General features: G+C 43.2%; 3 protein-coding genes and 1 long non-coding RNA gene across 13 annotated transcripts; 2 read left to right on the top strand and 2 right to left on the bottom strand.

Annotated features, from left to right (window-relative positions):
* Positions 1 to 865: 865 nt before the first annotated feature.
* On the bottom strand, positions 866 to 5,797 carry LOC103975354 (uncharacterized). Of its 10 annotated transcripts, none has more exons than XR_010494373.1 (5): positions 4,984 to 5,797; positions 3,076 to 4,789; positions 2,142 to 2,864; positions 1,952 to 2,080; positions 866 to 1,350 (listed from the first exon to the last, which is right to left on the bottom strand). It is a non-coding gene; the product is annotated as an uncharacterized LOC103975354 (long non-coding RNA). The 10 variants fall into 10 exon arrangements; XR_010494375.1 differs by having other exon boundaries at positions 866 to 2,864; positions 3,076 to 3,801; positions 3,987 to 4,060; positions 4,158 to 4,789; XR_010494368.1 differs by having other exon boundaries at positions 1,952 to 2,864.
* Positions 5,798 to 7,803: 2,006 nt separating this feature from the next.
* Positions 7,804 to 12,341, top strand: LOC135583890 (BTB/POZ domain and ankyrin repeat-containing protein NPR1-like). The gene is made up of 4 exons (XM_065140513.1): positions 7,804 to 8,589; positions 9,953 to 10,700; positions 11,093 to 11,293; positions 11,892 to 12,341. The coding sequence occupies exons 1-4, from the start codon at positions 8,026 to 8,028 to the stop codon at positions 12,131 to 12,133; spliced, it is 1,755 nt and encodes a 584-aa protein (XP_064996585.1). The 5' UTR covers positions 7,804 to 8,025; the 3' UTR covers positions 12,134 to 12,341.
* Positions 12,342 to 12,690: 349 nt separating this feature from the next.
* Positions 12,691 to 14,145, bottom strand: LOC135632111 (heat shock factor protein HSF30-like). The gene is made up of 2 exons (XM_065140514.1): positions 13,753 to 14,145; positions 12,691 to 13,555 (listed from the first exon to the last, which is right to left on the bottom strand). The coding sequence occupies exons 1-2, from the start codon at positions 14,038 to 14,040 to the stop codon at positions 12,821 to 12,823; spliced, it is 1,023 nt and encodes a 340-aa protein (XP_064996586.1). The 5' UTR covers positions 14,041 to 14,145; the 3' UTR covers positions 12,691 to 12,820.
* A 2,816-nt stretch (positions 14,146 to 16,961) lies between these two features.
* On the top strand, positions 16,962 to 19,192 carry LOC135630851 (protein IQ-DOMAIN 6-like). Its single transcript, XM_065138096.1, has 5 exons — positions 16,962 to 17,274; positions 17,384 to 17,650; positions 17,746 to 17,973; positions 18,102 to 18,224; positions 18,354 to 19,192. Exons 1-5 carry the CDS (start codon positions 17,209 to 17,211, stop codon positions 19,008 to 19,010), a joined length of 1,341 nt encoding a protein of 446 aa, XP_064994168.1. The 5' UTR covers positions 16,962 to 17,208; the 3' UTR covers positions 19,011 to 19,192.
* The last annotated feature ends 347 nt before the right edge of the window (positions 19,193 to 19,539 follow it).

The following is a 19,539-nucleotide window of genomic DNA, read 5'->3' as shown; positions in this document are numbered from 1 at the left end:
ACCGACTCCATTTAATTGCATGCAATCATGCAGTGTTTGTACACAGGGACCGAACTCCAGATATATTGACCTTCGCAAACCCTAGGATTCCAATGGCCTAACTTCCTCTGCAGCTTGCCTTTGCATGCTGTGGTACCAGCTTTTAGGCGTATGTTTGATGCTGTACTAGCTATTAGGTGTCTGTGTCTATTTAGATCGATGCAAATTGGTGTACTTCAACGGAGAAAGAAAGTTAATTCATATTATCCAGTGAAAGCCAATCTGCAACTCCTCGATATGTTCTTCCAACATTTTCTTGGCTCCTTCTAAATCTCACCTTTAATTCAGTCTCGTATTCTTGTTGTTACTATCTATGACTAATTACAGCAGCCATCTGATCAGTGAAAGGAAATATGATGAATTTTTCCTATATTTATAAATATAATTTTTAAGAAATAATTTGGGCAATCCTCGACATGGCTACATTATTAGATCGAGTCGTTTTCATGATCATCATGATTTCAAATTGGAATTTACTCCATCGAACTTTGTTGTAGCCACAAGATGAGGCTCAGAAACAGCAACGCTCAGCAGATATCTCGTGTGGTGTTTCACAACTCTGTTGCACGATCGATCAATTATTGCAAGCCTTCGTTTGTCATTATTTCTTAACTCGCGCTAAACACTGTTATAATCTTACTAGAACTTTGATTTTTATTTTTACATGACGTTTTTGCAAACTCATAAACTGTTCCTTCAACCTCAGAAGATCAACAAAAATTCTCTCTTATTCTTCTGCTGCATCATTACTCGATTCATCGTAAGAAGCTTAGTCGAGTCGATCTACGATGACAAGGATTTCTGGGGTTAGAATTGTAAGCTAAAATGGATCATAAACAGCAATTTACATGGTTTCATATTCATCATCTATTTGAATGACAACGTGTGATGCATCCAAAGTAGTTCGGCTTTCGACGCTTCAGATAGCAATGTCTTATGAGATTCTACAGCTTTTGCAGACTGGTCCAGACGATACAGGAAGAAAAAAAAAAAGAGAAGAGTACAAGAAATTTGGAGGTGACTTGTTGGAATCCAAAGATTGGTACATGTTATGTTCCCAAAAGAATGCCTTTAGAACTTATATAAGGGCATCCTGAGTACTGTTTGAGGAACATATTAGTACAAGCAAAAAATTCTCTCTGAACGTGAATTTTCGTCGTCTACGATACCGATCAGCCATGCTGGTCGAGCTTGCATGCATGCATGCATAACAATAATGCAGCAAGAGGAGATATTGGGGCATGTTTGGTTACCTGCAGTTGAGGTTAGCAGGCCGCTGGGGTCACATGTTGGAGGCATTTACTTCATGACCTATTACCATTCAGTATGTCAGATGATTGCACTATAAACAATGTCAAACAATTGAAACGGATCAGCACAAGCTTCAGTATCATTGATCAGACATGTCGGACTAACATTAGCTTATAAGAGATAAATTCATATGTAACAGCTATGAAATGACAAGAGATTTATATGATAGCACTAATTTATTGATCTCAGATCCATGAAGGTTTCATGTCTTGGGGTGTCAATGCCATTTGAGTAATCCCAGGTTGAATCGAAGGTCAAGAATGTTTGTTTGTGTCAGTTGAGCAACATGCATTTCTTCAGGATTTTAGCAGCTTGTGCAAATTGTTATGAATTACTTTTGATGAAGATGAGTTAACAGCTTACATACTGAAGGTAAAGGGAAAAAAAAAAGGGAAAGTATGATGTCAAAATCCAGCAGATGTGATCCAAAAATAGAACGCTTCATTCTCACAAGGGAAAAAGAATGCCTAAATAGGCAGATCTTTGGCCACTTCTAGGAGACTAAGATGTTCATGTTGAAATTTATAATTAGAAATCGGACTATTTGATCAACAAGCACATTGAAATTGTCAGATAATTAGCTCACTGAAACAGAGGGTACCTTGATCCATAATATTCTTTTAATAAAAAATGGTCATCTTGAAACTAGCTTTCTCCTGCATAATCTACAGCTTTCTGGTTGATTTCCTCCGCATTATATGAATATGGATGATGTAGCACCATATTAAGCCTGCAACAAGTGCTCTGAAATAAATGACAGGGTATAAATCTACTGCTCGATGTACACATACCTCAACTATTTCCATGAAGCTGCTGCTTAATGATATGGTATGAGACTTTCATGTGATACTTCCTAAATATATTGGTAAGGTTGCTATTGACTCTTCCCAGGCCCCTCATTGGTGGGAGCCCGTCTACTGGGTTTGTCCTTTACTTTTCTACGAGACTTCCTTCTTAGCTGTCTGATGTTGCCATCCATCCTTGCGGTAAAACCAATCATAATCTTCTGCCTTGCTTTAGACTTCCCTCTCTTCCACATATGCTGGCCCTCCACATCCTTCTTGTAGTATTTGATTTCTTGGATCACATGGTTGACCAGTGGATTGAAGGTCCTCTGGAAGGTCATGTGGACCAGATATTAAGCATTGCAGATTGCAACAACCAAAAATGTTACAGCCCAATAAATGAGTGCTGGTCCAAGGACTTCCAGTTACTAGTAACTGCTAGTCTTTCTTGGAGATTGTTGGTGAAGACATTCCTCAGCCAATGAAGAAGAGATACAATTTAGCGATACTACCCCACACAAAGAGATGCTGAATCCATGTAAAATGCAAGTGAACATGGAGGTTCCAGCAGCAATCAAATCCGCAGTCTGGCTGCCTATGCGGAATGCCCTATTGTAGAAAATCCTGATGTTGACAAAATATATGACAATGGATGCACAAAGACCATTGAACACCCAACTGATGATCCTGTACCAACCAGTAAACAGATTCCTTGGCCCTTCCTGGGAGCTGCAGATGAAGTGGCTGTTATTGTATCAGACATAACCAAGAGCATAATTGCTGTACAAAGCAAATCGATCATTAAATAAAGACATTAAACATGTCCACATTTGGTTCATAGTAATCAGAAAGAACAAAGAAAAAAAATCTGAGCCATGTCAACAGACAGTAAAATGTTACAAGCATGAGGGAAAACATGAAAGAAGTTTAACATGCATACCTGCAAGCATACTTCAGGAGAAACATCCTGCTCGAAGACTCCCATTGCCATGTCAACCGACAACTATGCTAGAACGATGTTAATAGGAGAATGTGCTAGTCATCATATGCCGACTGCCCTGAGAAGCCAGCATATGCCTCAAAGTAGAATGTTGTCAGCTCAAATGCTTTTTCATAAAAAAAAGTAGCAAATCTAAAAATGATCCAAAATATTTAGATAGAAAAAAGCGTAGAACATCATAACTGCAAAAGCACATGTTGATTATTCCTTAGTTCTCACCATAAGTGCTATCCTCTTATAGCACCAGTGGACCTGTACAACAATAAGTTGTTCAAGGAATCTGAATTGGGGGAAATGGAGAAATCACCAGCCATCCAGGCCAAGCTAAGTATGGCCCTAACATCTCAAAAATGTTGGAACTTGGGTAATACTCGAGTTTCCACAAGCATCCAACTTTGTCACTCTCAGACAATGGTTAAACATATTTGTTTCATACCTTGCTAAGTAAACTGCAAGCACATCTGGAAAGAAAATGGTGCTCTATACAACATTCATGTGTAATCATAATCGATATTCCACACATCAGTAATGATACATTATGAGTTATGTGAAAGACCAAAGAGGCATACCCTGTATTGACTGCTAATATCTGCAAGCCTGCTTCCCCATATTCATTTAGATGCTTGCTTGTGCCACTCTCATACGATCATCCACATTTTTGACAGTCTACCAAAGATGACAATACTCAAGAAAAAAATAGGCTGAAGCATTTAAGATGCAAAATAATTAAATCCATATTCAATCCACTTACGTTAAATGATTTGAGAACATCAATAAATGTGTTTCATTGCATGATACAGATGCATCAACAATCAAAACAGTATCACCCGGACAGGGTTAGTCAGACATACCTGTCATCACCATTGCAAAGAAGAATAACCTGCTCACTCTCATCATGCACGATTACAGAATTCTCTTCCTTTAGCTGTCGAATGCCAATAGATTGAGAATCTTGAATTCCCCGTAACGCACGAAATGATTAAGACACCAGGAGTCTACAACAGAGATAAATGATAACTTACTGACTTCAATATATAGATTGAGTTATGACCTCTCCACAGTGTCCGCAGAAGAAAAATACTTCTGCCTAATGTATATGCCAGATTGGGCCCTCTTACAGATTTCCTGGCTGCGACAAGAAATGCTCCTTCATCTGGTGGCTGCTTCACTGGCGAAACCACCTGCTTCCTCGTTTAGATCAGGAATTGCTGTGTGACACAAAGCGAGTATCCTGAAGAACATAAGAATGGTACTAAGAGTGGAGCCTTTTGTCCAGTTTCCATGCATTAGGTGGTCGTGGAAGGCTTTTGTCACTTGTCGGCCATGCAAGTAAGTAAATCCCATTTTCCGACTCAGTTGCCGATGATCCATAAGCACCCACATTATCCGCCTAAAGGTGTGGAGTGCCGTTTTGCTGCTCAGGAGCACCGGAAGCTTCTGATTCCATCTGTTGGCGGCAGCGATTTCCACTTCACTGGCATGTACGCCATATTAAAAACACGGAAGCATTAGGGATTCGTTTCTCCCCAATGCTAACTCAGATTCAGTAACCAGGGACAAAGAGAACAAAGAGCAAAATTTGCCGCTGGAACCGCAAATTTCAACGCAGGGAAGTAAATGGAACACAAAATCGATGACGGCATTGTTATGTGATCTGCAAATTAGACGAAGAACTCGCGCTAGGATATCTTCGCCCATGTACTACAACCATTCAAAATCCGAAAAAAAGGAGACAATCCGCCAAAAAAAAAAAAAAGAGAGCAGATCAAGAAAGAGGGAGCCAAGAACAAACGTTCAGTTCGAGGAAAAAGTAAATCACACAAAAAAAAAAAAAAAGATTAGACGCACCTCAAAATCGATGCCTAAGCCCACTTCAAAATGGCATCTTTACAGAGACCTCACCGTCCGATCGTCTCGGAGATTGCAGGAGAGGAGACGGGAGTGATACCATAAGCCCTTCAAAACGAGATCAACGGAAACTAATCACGCAACCGTGACCTGGAGCGCAAGAGGCTTGCCCTGAGCACGCTTGCAGTATGAGCCACTTGCCCACCGAGAAGCAACTATACGGGTGCCGCACAGAGCGGGCACCACGATTCATCGAATCGACACGAGGGTAGATTTGGCACGAACGAGCGCAATGAGTGCGTCTTCTTCCGGATGATATCACGCGCCGAAGTGACGTGAACGGCTCCCATTCACATCGTTGCTCTGATGCCATTCAAGAGCCTCGCCTACAGCGACGAGATGCGACGGCTATCGTATTGCATCTCCTTCTTCGTGATCTCGCATGCGGCACCCATCCCGACGGATAGAGGGGTGGGGACGGTCCCGCACCGGATGCCTCTCTCCTGCCCGCCGTCGCTCATCCGAGGCTCACCCCGAACGCGGGGACGTCGGCGAATGTAGAGGGCGCCTACGCCCCTAGGGCCGTAGATTTTGTGCCCGCTAAGCGACATGAGCCCGATCCCCATCTTCTCGACATCGATGGGGATTTTCCCAAGGGCTTGGGCGGCGTCGGCGTGGAAGACAACGACCTTCTCGTGGCAGATGCGATCGATCTCCTCCAGGGGCTGGACGACGCCAATCTCATTGTTGACGGCCATGACAGAGACGAGGGCGGTGTCGGGACGGATGGCGGCGGCTAGTTGGTCGAGCTCGACGAGGCCTTAATGGGTTTAAAATTGAAACAAAATATCACTGATATCGACATTAAAAGCAAAATACTTGACGAATTAACTGATGAAATTTACATGATGAAGATAGCATAAAATTTATTGTTGTTTATTTCTATGGTCAATTTAATTTTGTGATTAGAGATCAATACAAGAAACTTTGACTTTCGTACTCGCTATGATTGTCAGATTTGGATACTCTTTGTCTTCTTCAGTAAGTAGCAGAGAAGTTGACTTGCACCAGAGACCAATTTATTGTCCATAACTCTGTTGAAGTACAGTGCAGCGCATCAAGCTTATTCCTGTCACTTTCTACCGAGTCTTGTTGTACTGGTCCCTTGACTTGTAGTCAACTCCAGTGTCCTCCATGTCATGCAACCTTGGAAGTTACCCTTGGCCTCCGGCCATGCTCATCAAGTCCGAGGTAGAGTGAAACTTAACAAGCTTGTTTCCTTGTCACAAGCCATCCAACTTTGGAAGTCACCCGTGACCTCAGGAATAGTATGAGGTCGTCATGCTCATCAAGTCGGCAGTGGTGTGCAGCTTATCATGCTTATTCCTGTCACCTTCTGTGAATTGGTCACTGTACTGTTTCTTGATCAAGAGTCTTCCATGAATACTCACGTCATGCAACTTTGGAACCCAAGCTTGACTTGACGGGATTCTACTATTATGAACATGAAGTCCTTATCAAGGTAGATAAATGTCATCATCTCAAGATTTGCATCTTCTTCCAAGCAGTTAAAATGGGCGCATGCAGTAAACGTATTTATGGTCAATAGTTATCGTAAACTTATGTCTGCCACTTCTGAAGTTTCCTCTCGATAGAGTATATTATTGCCCACTAAGACAATAGACCTCGACATGCGCATAAGACCATCAATGCTAAGTGCTCTTCAAGACATATATTATACGATTCATAGAGCTGAACGAGGCATGTTTTGCGCCGTTGTTTCTTCTTCTTCCTGCAATATTTAACGCATTAAAACTCCCTATGAAGTGAAGACCTGCATCTCGGGGTAGATTTCAAGCTACACTTTTGAAAAGATATATATTATATACTCTCTCTCTCTCTCTCTCTCTCTCTCTCTCTCTCTCTCTCTCTCTCACTCTCTCTCTGATGCCATACGAAGAAGGTCGAGAAGAATGACCAGGCTTCACTGTGATGAATAATTACACGTTAGGACTGCTTGCACTACAATATATATGGAGATGGATGGCTAAGTAATATGTATGTATAAGAGCTGCCAAACCTTTTCTTTGTATCAATAGTTTGCTTATCAAGCTGTTCCTACTCACCTCATTAGTATTTTTGAGCCATCTTGTCGTCTTCTATTAAGCTGATGAAGCAGACGAAGTATTGCCAGTTGACCCCAATCATAAAATTTCCCTTTGGAGGTGCTTCTTCTCTTCTTAAAGCATTATGCTGTGAAGGTTCAATAGAAAATCTCAGAAACATTGTGTGGATCATCTGAGTATAATCTGCATACAATTAAATATGTGAACTCCTCATGTGTTCTCCGATCTATGAGAGGCCAAGACAACTACTGAATCAAGCAGACAACAAATGGTACATGTTCATGACCCAAAACTAGGGGAGTAATCAGTAGGATGAACTCCCTGTGGGTTGATATATTTTAATACAAATAAAATATATTTTAAATAATAATAATAATAAAGGTCAGAATTCAATTTAATGGGTTTTTATGGTTGATAGTGAATCAAGTATATACAGCCTCATCCATGCGTGGTCAATCCTCAACGTTTGACTCGTTACATTGGAAGTACATTATAAGCCTCTCCGACAAGAGATACGGATAATGAACCGGAATACCGAGTCCTCCATGTCATGGCAAAACCTGAACCGGCCACAGGACTAATTGACTTCATCCGAGGGCCAGTGGGACATCAAAATTCGTGCTTGCTAAAGAGCAAATACTTTTCCCCCGAAGAAGGGTCGTCGTCGTGCCGACTTGATCGCTCACAAAAGTCAAAAAAGACATACGCGCACGGGAAGCAAGAAGGGCATCTATTTCTGCTTTCTTCCCTCTTCTCGCTTCCGCTCTCGGTTGGCGTCTCTGTTAAGACCCGAATCCCGCATCTCTTGCTACCCCTATCGTGTCCGTCTTCACGTAGATCTCCCTTTTTTGGTGTGGGCTGTATCGGAAGAATATACCGGCACACCGTTCAACGGAAAGCGGTATAACGGGTGGACATGGAGTACAGCCACCTCACGGCCGTCACCGCGTTGTCCGACTCCGACAACTGCAGCAGCGTCCACTTCTCCGGCGAGGCCGCTGGGGCGCCTGACTCGGCCGCGCCCGCCGCCGAGGTCGAGGCCCTCCGTCGCCTCTCCGACAACCTCGGCTCCGCCTTCCAGTCACCGGACTTCGAGTTCCTTGCCGACGCCCGCATCGCCGTTGGGCACACTGGGGACGGCCGGGCGCCGCCGCTCGAGGTCGGAGTCCACCGCTGCGTGCTCTCCGCCCGGAGCCCCTTCTTCCGCGAGGTGTTCGCGAAGCGGGGGAAGGGAGCGGCGATGCCGGTGAGGGTGGAGCTGAAGGAGCTGGTGAGGGAGTTCGAGGTCGGGTACGACGCCTTGGTGGCGGTGCTGGGGTACCTCTACACCGGGAGGGTGGCGCCGCTTCCGAGGGCGGTGTGCATGTGCGTCGACGAGGTGTGCCCGCACGAGGCGTGCCGACCTGCAGTCGATTTCATGGCCGAAGTGCTCTACGCCTCCTTCAGCTTCCAAATCTCCGAGCTGGTCAGTCTCTTCCAGGTGAGTTGATGGTGTGCTTGGATCTCGATCTGTTTTACCCTCGTTCTGTTCTTTCTCCAACCTCTTCAGCTTTTGTGTGGGCATATGAGCATAAACTACAACTGAGAAGATGGATCCTGCTACTAACCAAGTGATCTTTAAGCTTATATACAAGCAATTTAGATCTTTCTACTAGCTATATAATGTTTTAAGGTCTTATGTTAAATCATCTCTTTGTACCTGTCTTCTCATTTCTTTAAAGGATTGCTTCTTAGTTGTATGAGCACTAACTAAATCTAGTAAGATAGATCAGCCACATAGCCTTTGCTTTTCTGTGTAATAGTAATACCTTAGGTAGATCTTTCACCTTCCAATCTGTTCTAGTTTTATTTCAATATGAATTTAGGAACCTTTTTGAAAGGATTGAAAGTTATTGTTGTTTTTATCGTAGTAGCAAGTCTTCATTTGGACTCAAAAGATGTAGTTGCTGTTAGGCCACACTATAGGTTACAAAGTCAGCTTAGGAAACTAGAATGAGCTTGCCCATGTAAAAAAATGGGTGAAGGGACGAAGGGAACCAGAAACAAGAACCAGGGAAATTTTATAATGAATGTAGTATCAAATCTATGGAAGAATTTAGTTTGAGAATCCATCATAAATAATCTGAGGTCTTGTATTGGGCTCACTGAAACAGCTAATTGGGGGGACAGCAACCTTTAAGATTTCTTATATTCTGGGATGAAGAGAACTTCATACATGGCAGCTGAAAGTAAAAGTAGGATGTTGTCTTTAATATTTGCTTACCATTAACAGTGAAGCTGGAAATATTACTGTCCAGCGTATGGGGCTTTGATACATGTGGGTACCGAAGAGGGTCAATGTACAATACGTAAGTTTGCCCCCACAAGCAGATAGTCAAGAAAGGGGAAACACATTCGTATTTTTTTTTAAACATATATAATTGTGTAACATGCGAAGGCTCCTTTGTTTGGCATCTTCTAGTTTACTTATGCCTTCATATAATTACCTTTTCAGAGGCAAACATGATTTTTATGTCATTGTTGTACATCTTTTTGGGTCGATTTTTTTTGTACATCATCAAATAAGAGGAACTATTGTTATAGAGTTGAAATAGTGTTTATCTTGATAAGAGAAATTTTCATAATCAGTTGGTTATTCATCAATACCACATTTCCAGGATTTGCAAAGCATGTTTTCGGGCCTCCTCATGTGGTCTTAACCACATTTTTCTTGATATATGTCATAACAATAGTTGACTTTGTTTATATTCTTTCCTTTTTCTCTTATTGTCATTCATAGGTCTGTATGCTTTTTGTTATGATTTCCTCGAAATAATGGATAAACACCAATTGTTTCTTTGCAGCGACACCTCCTTGATATTTTGGACAAGGTGGCAGCCGATGACATACCAATGGTTCTATCTGTAGCTAAATTGTGTGACAAGTCATGTGCCAGTTTGCTCAACAAGTGCATTGAGATCGTCGTCAGGTCAGACCTCGATGTTATTACCCTTGAGAAGACAATGCCTCCTGATATTGTCAAGCACATTATGGATTCACGCTTGAACTTGGGGCTAGTAGGACCTGAAGGCAGCAGCTTCCCTGATAAACATGTTAGAAGAATACATAGAGCTCTCGATTGTGATGATGTTGAATTAGTAAGAATGCTGTTAAAGGAGGGGAATACAACCCTAGATGATGCATGTGCATTGCATTATGCAGTAGCATATTGTGATTCAAAAATTACAACAGAACTATTAGATCTTGCACTCGCAGATGTTAACCACCGAAACCTTAGAGGTTATACTGTGCTTCACATAGCTGCAATGCGTAAAGAACCTAAGATTATTGTATCACTTCTAACAAAGGGAGCTAGACCATCTGATCTTACAGTGGACGGAAGGAAAGCACTTCAGATATCAAAGAGACTTACCAATTCCATGGAGTACCTCAGGTCAACTGAAGAAGGAGAAGCATCGCCCAAGAGTCGTTTGTGCATTGAGATATTAGAGCAAGCTGAAAGAAGTGATCCACAAGTAGGCGAAGCTTCTGTATCCCTTGCAATAGCTGGAGATGACTTGCGGGGTAGATTGTTATACCTTGAGAATCGAGGTGATTCCATTTGGCTCCTAGCTAATCCTTTTTCACTTTGACAAAATTGCACATCTTTTCTGCGGTATTTTGGTAGATTGATCATCTATGATCGATTGTTTTTTTTTTTATATTTGCAAATTTATCTTGTGTGGTCTTCTGGTAACTTCTAAATGGCTAATACAATTTTTTTATATTTCAACTGATTTTCTCGAAATTTTTCAAGAAATTCTAAAGCCTGAAAATGTTGAGTTTGAAAGATTTTTAGTATGTTGAATAGTGACATAAATCCTAACTACTTCATAAAGCATAACTCATGACCCTACATGAAGTAGCATACAAAAATTTTAGTCTTTGTTACTTTTATATGTATTATATTTGTAATATCTTTTGTGTTCTGCATTACTGTGCAGTTGCTTTGGCAAGACTATTGTTCCCCATGGAGGCAAGAGTTGCGATGGACATCGCTCAAGTTGATGGCACACTGGAATTTACCTTAGGTTCTGCTGCCAACCATTCTACTGGAAATCAAAGGACTGCAATGGACCTAAATGAAGCGCCGTTCAAGATCAAGGAAGAGCATCTAGCACGCATGAGAGCACTTTCTAGAACAGGTACTTCTTTAAGCATTTTATTCCCTGTTCAATGCCCTTTAATGCTCGATAATCAGTGCAAAAAATGTATTTGTAATAGGATATTATTATAGTCCATAAAAGAGAGAATTTTTTCACTCTGTATGTATAGTTATCTGGTAGAGGAGCTGAAACATATAGATGCAGAGTGAATCCTAACTGCTAAATGAAGTTTTTTAGACATGTTCTGTGACAATTTTCAAGAGAAAGAGAGCTTGTTGTAATCTTTGAAAAAGTTAAGCTCTCATTTTAGTTTAATGATTCCTCTGTCCTCTGCCAGAGTTACTTACCTCATTATAATTATTTGAAAGATGTGTATTCAATTTGGATCAACACTGGTCTTTCAGTTTATAAAGCATAATCAATAACCGAGGTCAAACACCTGATCACTACCTCCACAAGGATTCAAGGAACATTCAAATGACATGGTTGTGGTTATTTTTATGAGCTCAGTTTAGCCAACTGCTCTATTGATAAGCTATTTGCAGTTCGTTATGTTTCATTGTATGCAAGTCATTTCCTGGAATCCAACTACCCTTTAACATTCAGCTGATAAAAGTTAATTATGGCACTTTGACAGTGGAACTTGGGAAGCGTTTTTTTCCTCGATGCTCAGAGGTTATCAATAAAATCATGGATGATGATATAACCGAGATCACTGGTTTCGGACACAACAGTTCAGAAGAGAAAAGGAGGAGATTTTTGGAACTGCAAGAAGTCCTGTCGAAAGCATTCAGCGAGGACAAGGAGGAATTCGACAGGTCTTCCTTATCTTCCTCGTCATCATCGACGTCTGTAGGGGTTATTTGTACCAGAAGATGATTGAGATGATAATCACCTAATTAATTTTGTATCTTGTATAAACTATTAGGTTTCTGTGTCAGCTCTTCGATCTCATGGTGGCACAATACACCACTTGATCATGTCGTAACATGTAATATTGGTGATGTATAGTTCTTTGCAGATGCTAGACATTCTATTTTTGTCTTATTTATAAAAGGTATCATCACAGTTGACTTTGGCTGATCAATTTAAAGAGCTTGTCGGTGTTTACAGTACAGTTGCAGCTTAGATAGGCAATGGTGTTTCAGTATTTGCATATAGTAGCAGCTTAGATAGGCAATGGTGTTTCAGTATTTACATATAGTAGCAGCTTAGATAGACAATGGTGTTTCAGTATTTGCATCTGTGGCTTTCATGTATTGCTTCTTAAGTTCCATGCAAGTTTTTATAGCCCTTGGCAAGAACAGGACTAAAATGACATGTTTTTGGGGAATTCAGGTTTTCTATGTACTTAATTGCTGAGAAATTGCCAATCCATCTTTAGTTCCATGGGATGCATTCTACATTGACTTAACAGAGAACAGAGTTGGATGCAGTGAAGAACAAGTCTAACAAGTCTTGATTCCATTATCATCAACTACATATGTTTTGGATTTGCAACAGTATTCCATAAAGCCTTTGTACACATCCACCATCACACGCAAGTGATGCATTGGCTTACCAGTCTCAAGGTTTTGATTTCATGTAACCCATCTGCTTCACCAAATCCTTCATGTCCTCACCCCACTCGAGTTGCTCTGCGGCCAATGCCTCGACCTCGACTTCCACCTCAGATTGCTCATCGTCCTCTGTCTCGCCCCCCATAAGTTTGCTTTCGTTCAGTAGTTCTTCCCATGTCAAATCGTTGGTGACAGACGCGCCCTGATCGACTGTCGATTCATCCCTCTGGCCAATGTCGCTCGAGCTGCCTTCGTCGTCGTCCATTGTAGACAGCAACAGGTCCTCTATCGCCGGGAGGTCCTCCGAGCTCGGAGTCGCTGGCAATCTCCTCTTCTTGCCCGCGCTGTTGAGCTGCCTCTGCTGCTCGCCACGCAGCGCTAGCTGCCGGACGAAGGCGGGGTTCCTGAGCGCTCGCCCCAAGAAGGACATCGTCTGCTGTTGCCTCCTCTCGGTGACCTGCATCCGCCGCTGCATCTCGAGGAGCTGCGCTCGGGAGCTCTGCTGCCGCTGCCGCAGCTTCACGATCTCCAGCATCAGCACGTTGCGGTCCCTTCTCATCCTGTCCACCTCGGTCTCCAGCCCAAACATGCCCGATTGGTCCCTAGCATCGTCACAGTGGTGCTGGTGCGGGCTCTGGGGAACATTGCGCCGCCGCTTGATGTTCTTCAAGAGGTGCCTCTGCCCGGCCAAGAAGTCCGCGTTTGCGAACTCCCATCTGTTCGGATCGACCTTCCTAAAACCCTGCATCCACCACCACCATGAACACTTCGCTAAGTGACGATGAAGATTTTAAGCTCAATTTGTCGAGTCTCGATTTCAACCAAAATTTCCTTTTCCTGACGACTATTTCCATCAAGACACGATCTTTACCCAAATCTTGGCTTGGTCCGTGACACTTGGGAATCAATTACACATAGAGACAGAACACAGATACTTACATAGGTATTGAGCTGTCGAATGAAGCTGGAGAAGTTGCTGTGCTTGAAGTATTTGGGCAAGAGGGCGGTGGCGAACCGGTGGGAGTCCCAGACGATGAAGCTGTTCCGGGCGCCACTCCACGACACCACCGCGTCCGTCTCGGCGTCCTCTACCATCTCGAACGTCTTCGTCAGGAACGGCGGGGGGCCGACCTCATGGAGCCCCTCCATTGGCTGCGGCGCCGCCATAACCTCCTCTTCCTCCTCCTCCCCTTCCTCCTCCTTCACCACCGCCGCCGCGTTCTCCATGGTTCGCCAAATTGGTGGATCAGAACTCAGCGCCAAGAATTGGACTGCCGTCGGTTGGTGTGCCTTGCTCCTCCGCTTCCTCCTCGCGAGCGAGGAGCGAGAGTGAGGAAAGGGCGGGGGTTACTTAAAGGAAGGAGGATGGAAGTTTCTGGAACGGGTGACTAGGGCGGTGCTTCGGCAGGTCGAAAACTCACCCGTCCGGGCCAGCGCAGCGAACACGCTCCTCATGCGCCACGTCGACCAAAAGAGGTCCGTGTTCCGTGTCGCGGCCGGGTGGGGGCCACGAAGACGACACCCGTCTCCCATCGATGCGCTGCTTCCAGAAGCATCGGCAGCCCCGAACACCGCCGGAAGCACTTCGGTGATCTCAGCCGTCCATTCCATCGAGCCGACGCATCGTACGGCTGCGACAGGGCGTAGTGGCTGGGGCCAACGCGTCGAGTAACGGGTTCGGATGACGTGCGTGGTTGGCATCGGGGCCAACGCGTCGAGTAACGGGTTCGGATGACGACGCGTGTCCAGAACATGTGGGACCTCTACCTGTGCTCTGTGGATGTCGAGTAGATATGCGACGGATACATCTAATCTTCGTCGCATCAAATCAATCCAAGGAATGTAATTGGAGATTGTGACTACAGAGGCAGTGGAGCTGCACACTTGGAATTAAAAATGCATTGTATCCAAATCTTATCTGGATGCGTAGTCATACGTGATCTGGAAAGTCCGGAAGATTCTCTAAACCCTCAGAAACAACTCCAGAAAGCTCTAGAACCTTCAAATACCATGTTTCTAGGTTTTCATCTTAACTAGAGTTGTAGTTTCTCCATTAATCTCTCCTCAAATTAATATAAAGAATACATATGCCAGTCATTAAACAAACACTATCAGTCATGTAGCTATTATTATTTATTATTATTATTATTTAAATACGAGGAAACTTGAAAAATAAAAGAAAAAGAGCAAAAGACTTGATGCAATTGTAACATATACGAAATAACCATGAGCCCAGGTGACATGAAGTTGTGATGTTTTGTCCCTTGGCTCTATTTACATGCATGAAATATGAAATATATTACTTTTGTGATGCTTTTAAATGTATTTTCATTTGAAGATAATTGTGAATCAATGGTTTCTAGTGATGTTAATTGGATTTTGCTGAGTAGAATTGTCGATAAATAATAAAAGCTAAGATCCAAGTAATTTTTAATATATTTTTTTATTTCTTTATTAACAGAAACTAATTTTAAAATGGTGATGATATAATTAATTTTGTAACTTTTTATGGTTTGAAAGAATTCATATTCAATCATTCAAAAAGGTTTGGGCTTTGAGAGTGAGATTGGGCCCCATCCGCTGTAGAATCCAATTGTAGGTGGGCTGGATTTAGTAACTTTAAGATACCTGATAGAGAGGAAGAACTCTGTTTTCATCCAATAGATTTCTGTTTGGTTGGGGGAAAAAATAGGTTCTTGCTATGGTGAAATCTCTACGATAGTCGCTTGTGCTTGTATGATGCTTACATACTTTGTTCTGGTGAAATCTCTGCATTTTCTTCTCTTGGTTAATGTCCACCGTATCTGCATTAGAAAAATGTATCTTTGTAGGGAGGAGGATTTGTTAGAATTAAGCGATGAAATTTTGTGGTGTTGTTCGAAAGTTGAAAGAGACTTTTGTTTTATGTTGGGATAGAAATCTCGATAAATACTCGATTTTATTGTGAACTTCTCTGTTTTTTTTTTATTGAAAATTTTGTTGGTATTTTAATTATAATTTATTTGATCTGGGTTTATGTGCTAACAGCATTGTCATCGCAGTTTGTAGCAGGCGGTGACAGTCTGCTCGCACAGCCTTTAGAACATGCTGGTAAATTTCCTGCCACTTTTCAGGCAGAAGAGATGATGATCGTCCTGTCACTCTGCTACAGGCCTTTTTAATTTCAAATCTGCAAATCTCATGCTTTTGCATCTCTGAGAGCTTGAAATCATTAGATGGTAAATGAGAACCGATGATCTGAAGAATCTACTCCCGGTTGGTGCTGTTTACCAGACGCATGATTGTTTAATCCCATGTCTTCCTTCAGATTCTGATCCGTACGCACTGATATGTTCTATCATCTAAGGAGGACCGGAAACAAGGCTATGAAGACTCTGGTGGCTGCTCTGGGTGCTTTATGGTTTAATGATGAGCCACAACCCAATGCTTGGGGAAACCCCACAGCATTAAAGATCCAATACTTTGCATCCAGGCGACGTTTCAAAGCAGGAAGCAGCATCCCGGGAAAACAGGAATTGGATCAGGATGAGCAGTACACCATGTTCTTGTTATTGCTTGGTTTTGAGGAGGGTCACATGTGCACAATCCTGTCCTCATGCTTTGATGAGGAGGAGGAGAAGCTGTCCTTTACTTTACTGCTGTACGAATGCATGATTTGTTTAAGAAACAATGTTTTCTATTGAGGTAATATATACCATCATCTCCAGGAAACAGCACGCTGGAAAACAGGAACTATGTTCTTCTTATTGCATGGTCCGAGAGTGTTGTCACGTGTGAATGAGATCCATCTTTAAAGAAGAGAGAGAGTGGGGATGTACAGTAGTCACCTGTTCGCATTGCTGTGGATCTTGTTTCAAATCATGAGCGAAATCTCACCCTTTTTCCAGGTTTGGGTACCAGTCATGGTGTGACTGAGCTGCAGACCTGATGAACTGTGGCCCTTTCAGGCCTTTGCCTCCTCCCGAAAGTGGAGATTTGAAAGATCATTTCATTTCTCCCCAAAAAGACACGGGTAAGACCAAGAACGACAAGAGGGCGCGCGCTTACTCCATGTCACGAGGGTGACAACAAAGAAAGCAACAAGCTTTGGGTGCAGTGTCCTTGTTAGCTTCCCCAAGTTAAGGAGCCTTTAACAGTAGCAATGGGATTTCATGGTTTAGGATAATGCTCTGTCTTCACGCACAGTTGCACTTGATCTGCATCTCTCTCCCTCTCTTTTGAATTTGAAAGTTGCGAGACACCAAACAAACCGCTGGATTGACTGTCCCCAGCAGCCCACAGTGGTTCAGCTCATTGAATCCTTTTCCATCCTACACCAGGCCTCACCAAACTGTACAACATCATCTCTTTCCCCGAAGCTGAGATTCTTACACCGAAAAGGGCTTGTCTCAAGACATGGGCGGCTCAGGGAAGTGGTTGAAATCCTTCATAGGACTCAAGAAACAAGAGAAGGATGACAATGTGATTACTCCGACCCATTCGTTTCCCTTTGTTGCTTTGTGCTGTTCTTTTCTTGGTTTTGATTTGCTAAAGCTGGCCTTTTTTGTTGTGTGTGTGTGTGTGCTTGAAGGAAAAGAGTGGTGGCAGTGATAATGGCAAGAGCAGGAAGTGGAAGAAGCTGTGGAGGAGCTCCTCAGGGGAGCACCTATCTCTGTGGAGGAGCTCCAAGGGCGGCAGCCACCGGTCGGTGGCGTCGGAGGCGTCCGATGTCTCATCACTGGCCGACGCGTTCACCGCAGCGGTGGCGACGGTGGTTCGTGCGCCGCCCAAGGATTTCAAGGTGGTCAGCCAAGAGTGGGCTGCTATCCGGATTCAGACTGCCTTCCGCGCCTTCCTGGTAACATAAAGATCGTTCTTTTTTCGTGCTATTTTGAGGTTGCAAGCCTTCAGATTTGAAGTGGATTCGACCGTGTTCATGCTGCGGAAGCGTAGGCCAGAAGAGCTCTGAAGGCATTGAAAGGAATAGTGAGGCTTCAGGCTATAGTCCGAGGCCGCCAGGTGAGGAAGCAGGCGGCGGTGACGCTGAGGTGCATGCAGGCGCTCGTCCGAGTACAAGCCCGCATACGAGCTCGTCGCGTACGCATGTCCACCGAGGGCCAAGCCGTGCAGAGAATGCTCGAAGCTCATCGAAGCAAACAGGACCTGCTGAAGGACGCCGAGGTATGCATGTTTCTTCAAAATCATATATGAAGTCATCTGCTACTCGGTAATTTCCAGTCTTGTACCGATTATATCATCCATTTTAATATCTTTTCATCTGTTTTTGCTGCAATTTGATGCTCATTTAGGAAGGATGGTGTGACAGTCAGGGCACGTTGGAAAAGATAAGAACACGGTTGCAGATGAGGCAGGAGGGAGCTCTAAAGAGAGAGAGGGCCATTGCTTACGCCATGTCTCAGCAGGTCCATATGGTATGCATTACATGGTGATCTTTTTCTGAGTCTTAAGGTTACAGATGATTGCTCTGTCCTCGAACAGCATTTGCTTCTCCTTCCTTGGGCTAATCGAGGCTCTTTCTTTGCCTTATTCGGCAATTCAAGTTGACAGTGAAAGAAAGGCTAAATCAAACAAGCAGCTCCCTAAAGCTGTATGATTTGGACAAGAACAACGGGAACTGGAGCTGGTTAGAAAGATGGATGGCTGCCAAACCCTGGGAGAACAGGTTAATGGAAGAAAAGGCCCAGAATGATCATTCTCAGGCTCAATCCAAAAGCTGCGAAGACATGCATGGCATCTGTTCAGAACCTGGTTCTGTAAAGATAAAAAAGAACAATATGAGCACTAGGATTTCAGCCAAACCTCCGACCACACCCTTCAACCCATCCTGCAGAACTCAGTCGACTTCATCTCCACCCACTGAACTGCACTTCAATGAGAGTTCCGCATCATCTTCTTCGATCTGCACATCGACGCCGCTGCCCAGCTCCAATGTATCAGCAGCAGAGAACTCCGAGGGCAGCCACAGAAGCAGGCCAAGCTACATGAATTTGACTGAATCAATCAAGGCAAAGCAGAAAACTTGCAGCACACAAACAACAATTCAGCTTCAGAGGAAGGCTTTGTCTCACATCAACACAAGGAGCAACCTCTGCTCGAATCACTCAGCTTTTTCTTCCAAGATGGTGACTGCAAGGGACAAGAGAAGCATGGCCAAGGAGAACTACAGTTGTGATGAGCAACATAACTATGTGAATTAGCCCTTTTTTCCCCTTCTCTTTGGCACCTTGTCCTCTTACAGCATTTATGTCTGGTGTGCATGAGTTCTTTGTATCTGCTTTCAGGGTTCAACATCTTGTTGTGTTGTATGAGTCTGTTGAACAAATTCGTTTGTGTTCCTACCTCAGAGAGATCTATCTGCATTGCTTGCTTGCTACCATCATTTCCAATTTGTCTTTTTCCTTCACAGTTGTTGGCTGGGTAGGATCAAAATATGTAGTCTTGCCTCTTTATAACCTCTCAATATTTTACCAAGACCTGCCTGCTTCAGATTAGTTCTAATCCAAGATTTTTTTGAATTTATGACAAGCAGACAAGAGATCCTTGTAAGCATGCACAATCAAAAGCCTTCAGCCTTTAGCAAGAGATCTTTGCACATATTGTATGCCTCAAAACATGAGATATATTAAATAAACCATCTGACACAGGAAAGGAATCAGAAAAGGAGAGATCCATCAGCCATCTAATGCATTTTCATGTGATATATTATAATATCTTCTAATCATCATA

This window comes from Musa acuminata, chromosome BXJ3-2 (genome assembly GCF_036884655.1).
Source record: "Musa acuminata AAA Group cultivar baxijiao chromosome BXJ3-2, Cavendish_Baxijiao_AAA, whole genome shotgun sequence".
NCBI classification, from domain to species: domain Eukaryota; kingdom Viridiplantae; phylum Streptophyta; class Magnoliopsida; order Zingiberales; family Musaceae; genus Musa; species Musa acuminata.
Note: the sequence above shows the minus strand (reverse complement) of the source record. Positions and strands in the feature narration are given on the sequence as shown.

Coding starts and splice junctions, on each gene's coding strand:
- LOC135630851 (XM_065138096.1), top strand. CDS start 17,209: ATGGGCGGCTCAGGGAAGTGGTTGAAATCCTTCATAGGACTCAAGAAA. Junction 17,651..17,745: donor CTGCCTTCCGCGCCTTCCTG/GTAACATAAAGA, acceptor GCGGAAGCGTAG/GCCAGAAGAGCTCTGAAGGC. Junction 17,974..18,101: donor ACCTGCTGAAGGACGCCGAG/GTATGCATGTTT, acceptor ATGCTCATTTAG/GAAGGATGGTGTGACAGTCA.
- LOC135583890 (XM_065140513.1), top strand. CDS start 8,026: ATGGAGTACAGCCACCTCACGGCCGTCACCGCGTTGTCCGACTCCGAC. Junction 8,590..9,952: donor AGCTGGTCAGTCTCTTCCAG/GTGAGTTGATGG, acceptor GTTTCTTTGCAG/CGACACCTCCTTGATATTTT. Junction 11,294..11,891: donor GAGAGCACTTTCTAGAACAG/GTACTTCTTTAA, acceptor GCACTTTGACAG/TGGAACTTGGGAAGCGTTTT.
- LOC135632111 (XM_065140514.1), bottom strand. CDS start 14,040: ATGGAGAACGCGGCGGCGGTGGTGAAGGAGGAGGAAGGGGAGGAGGAG. Junction 13,556..13,752: donor TTCGACAGCTCAATACCTAT/GTAAGTATCTGT, acceptor TGGTGGATGCAG/GGTTTTAGGAAGGTCGATCC.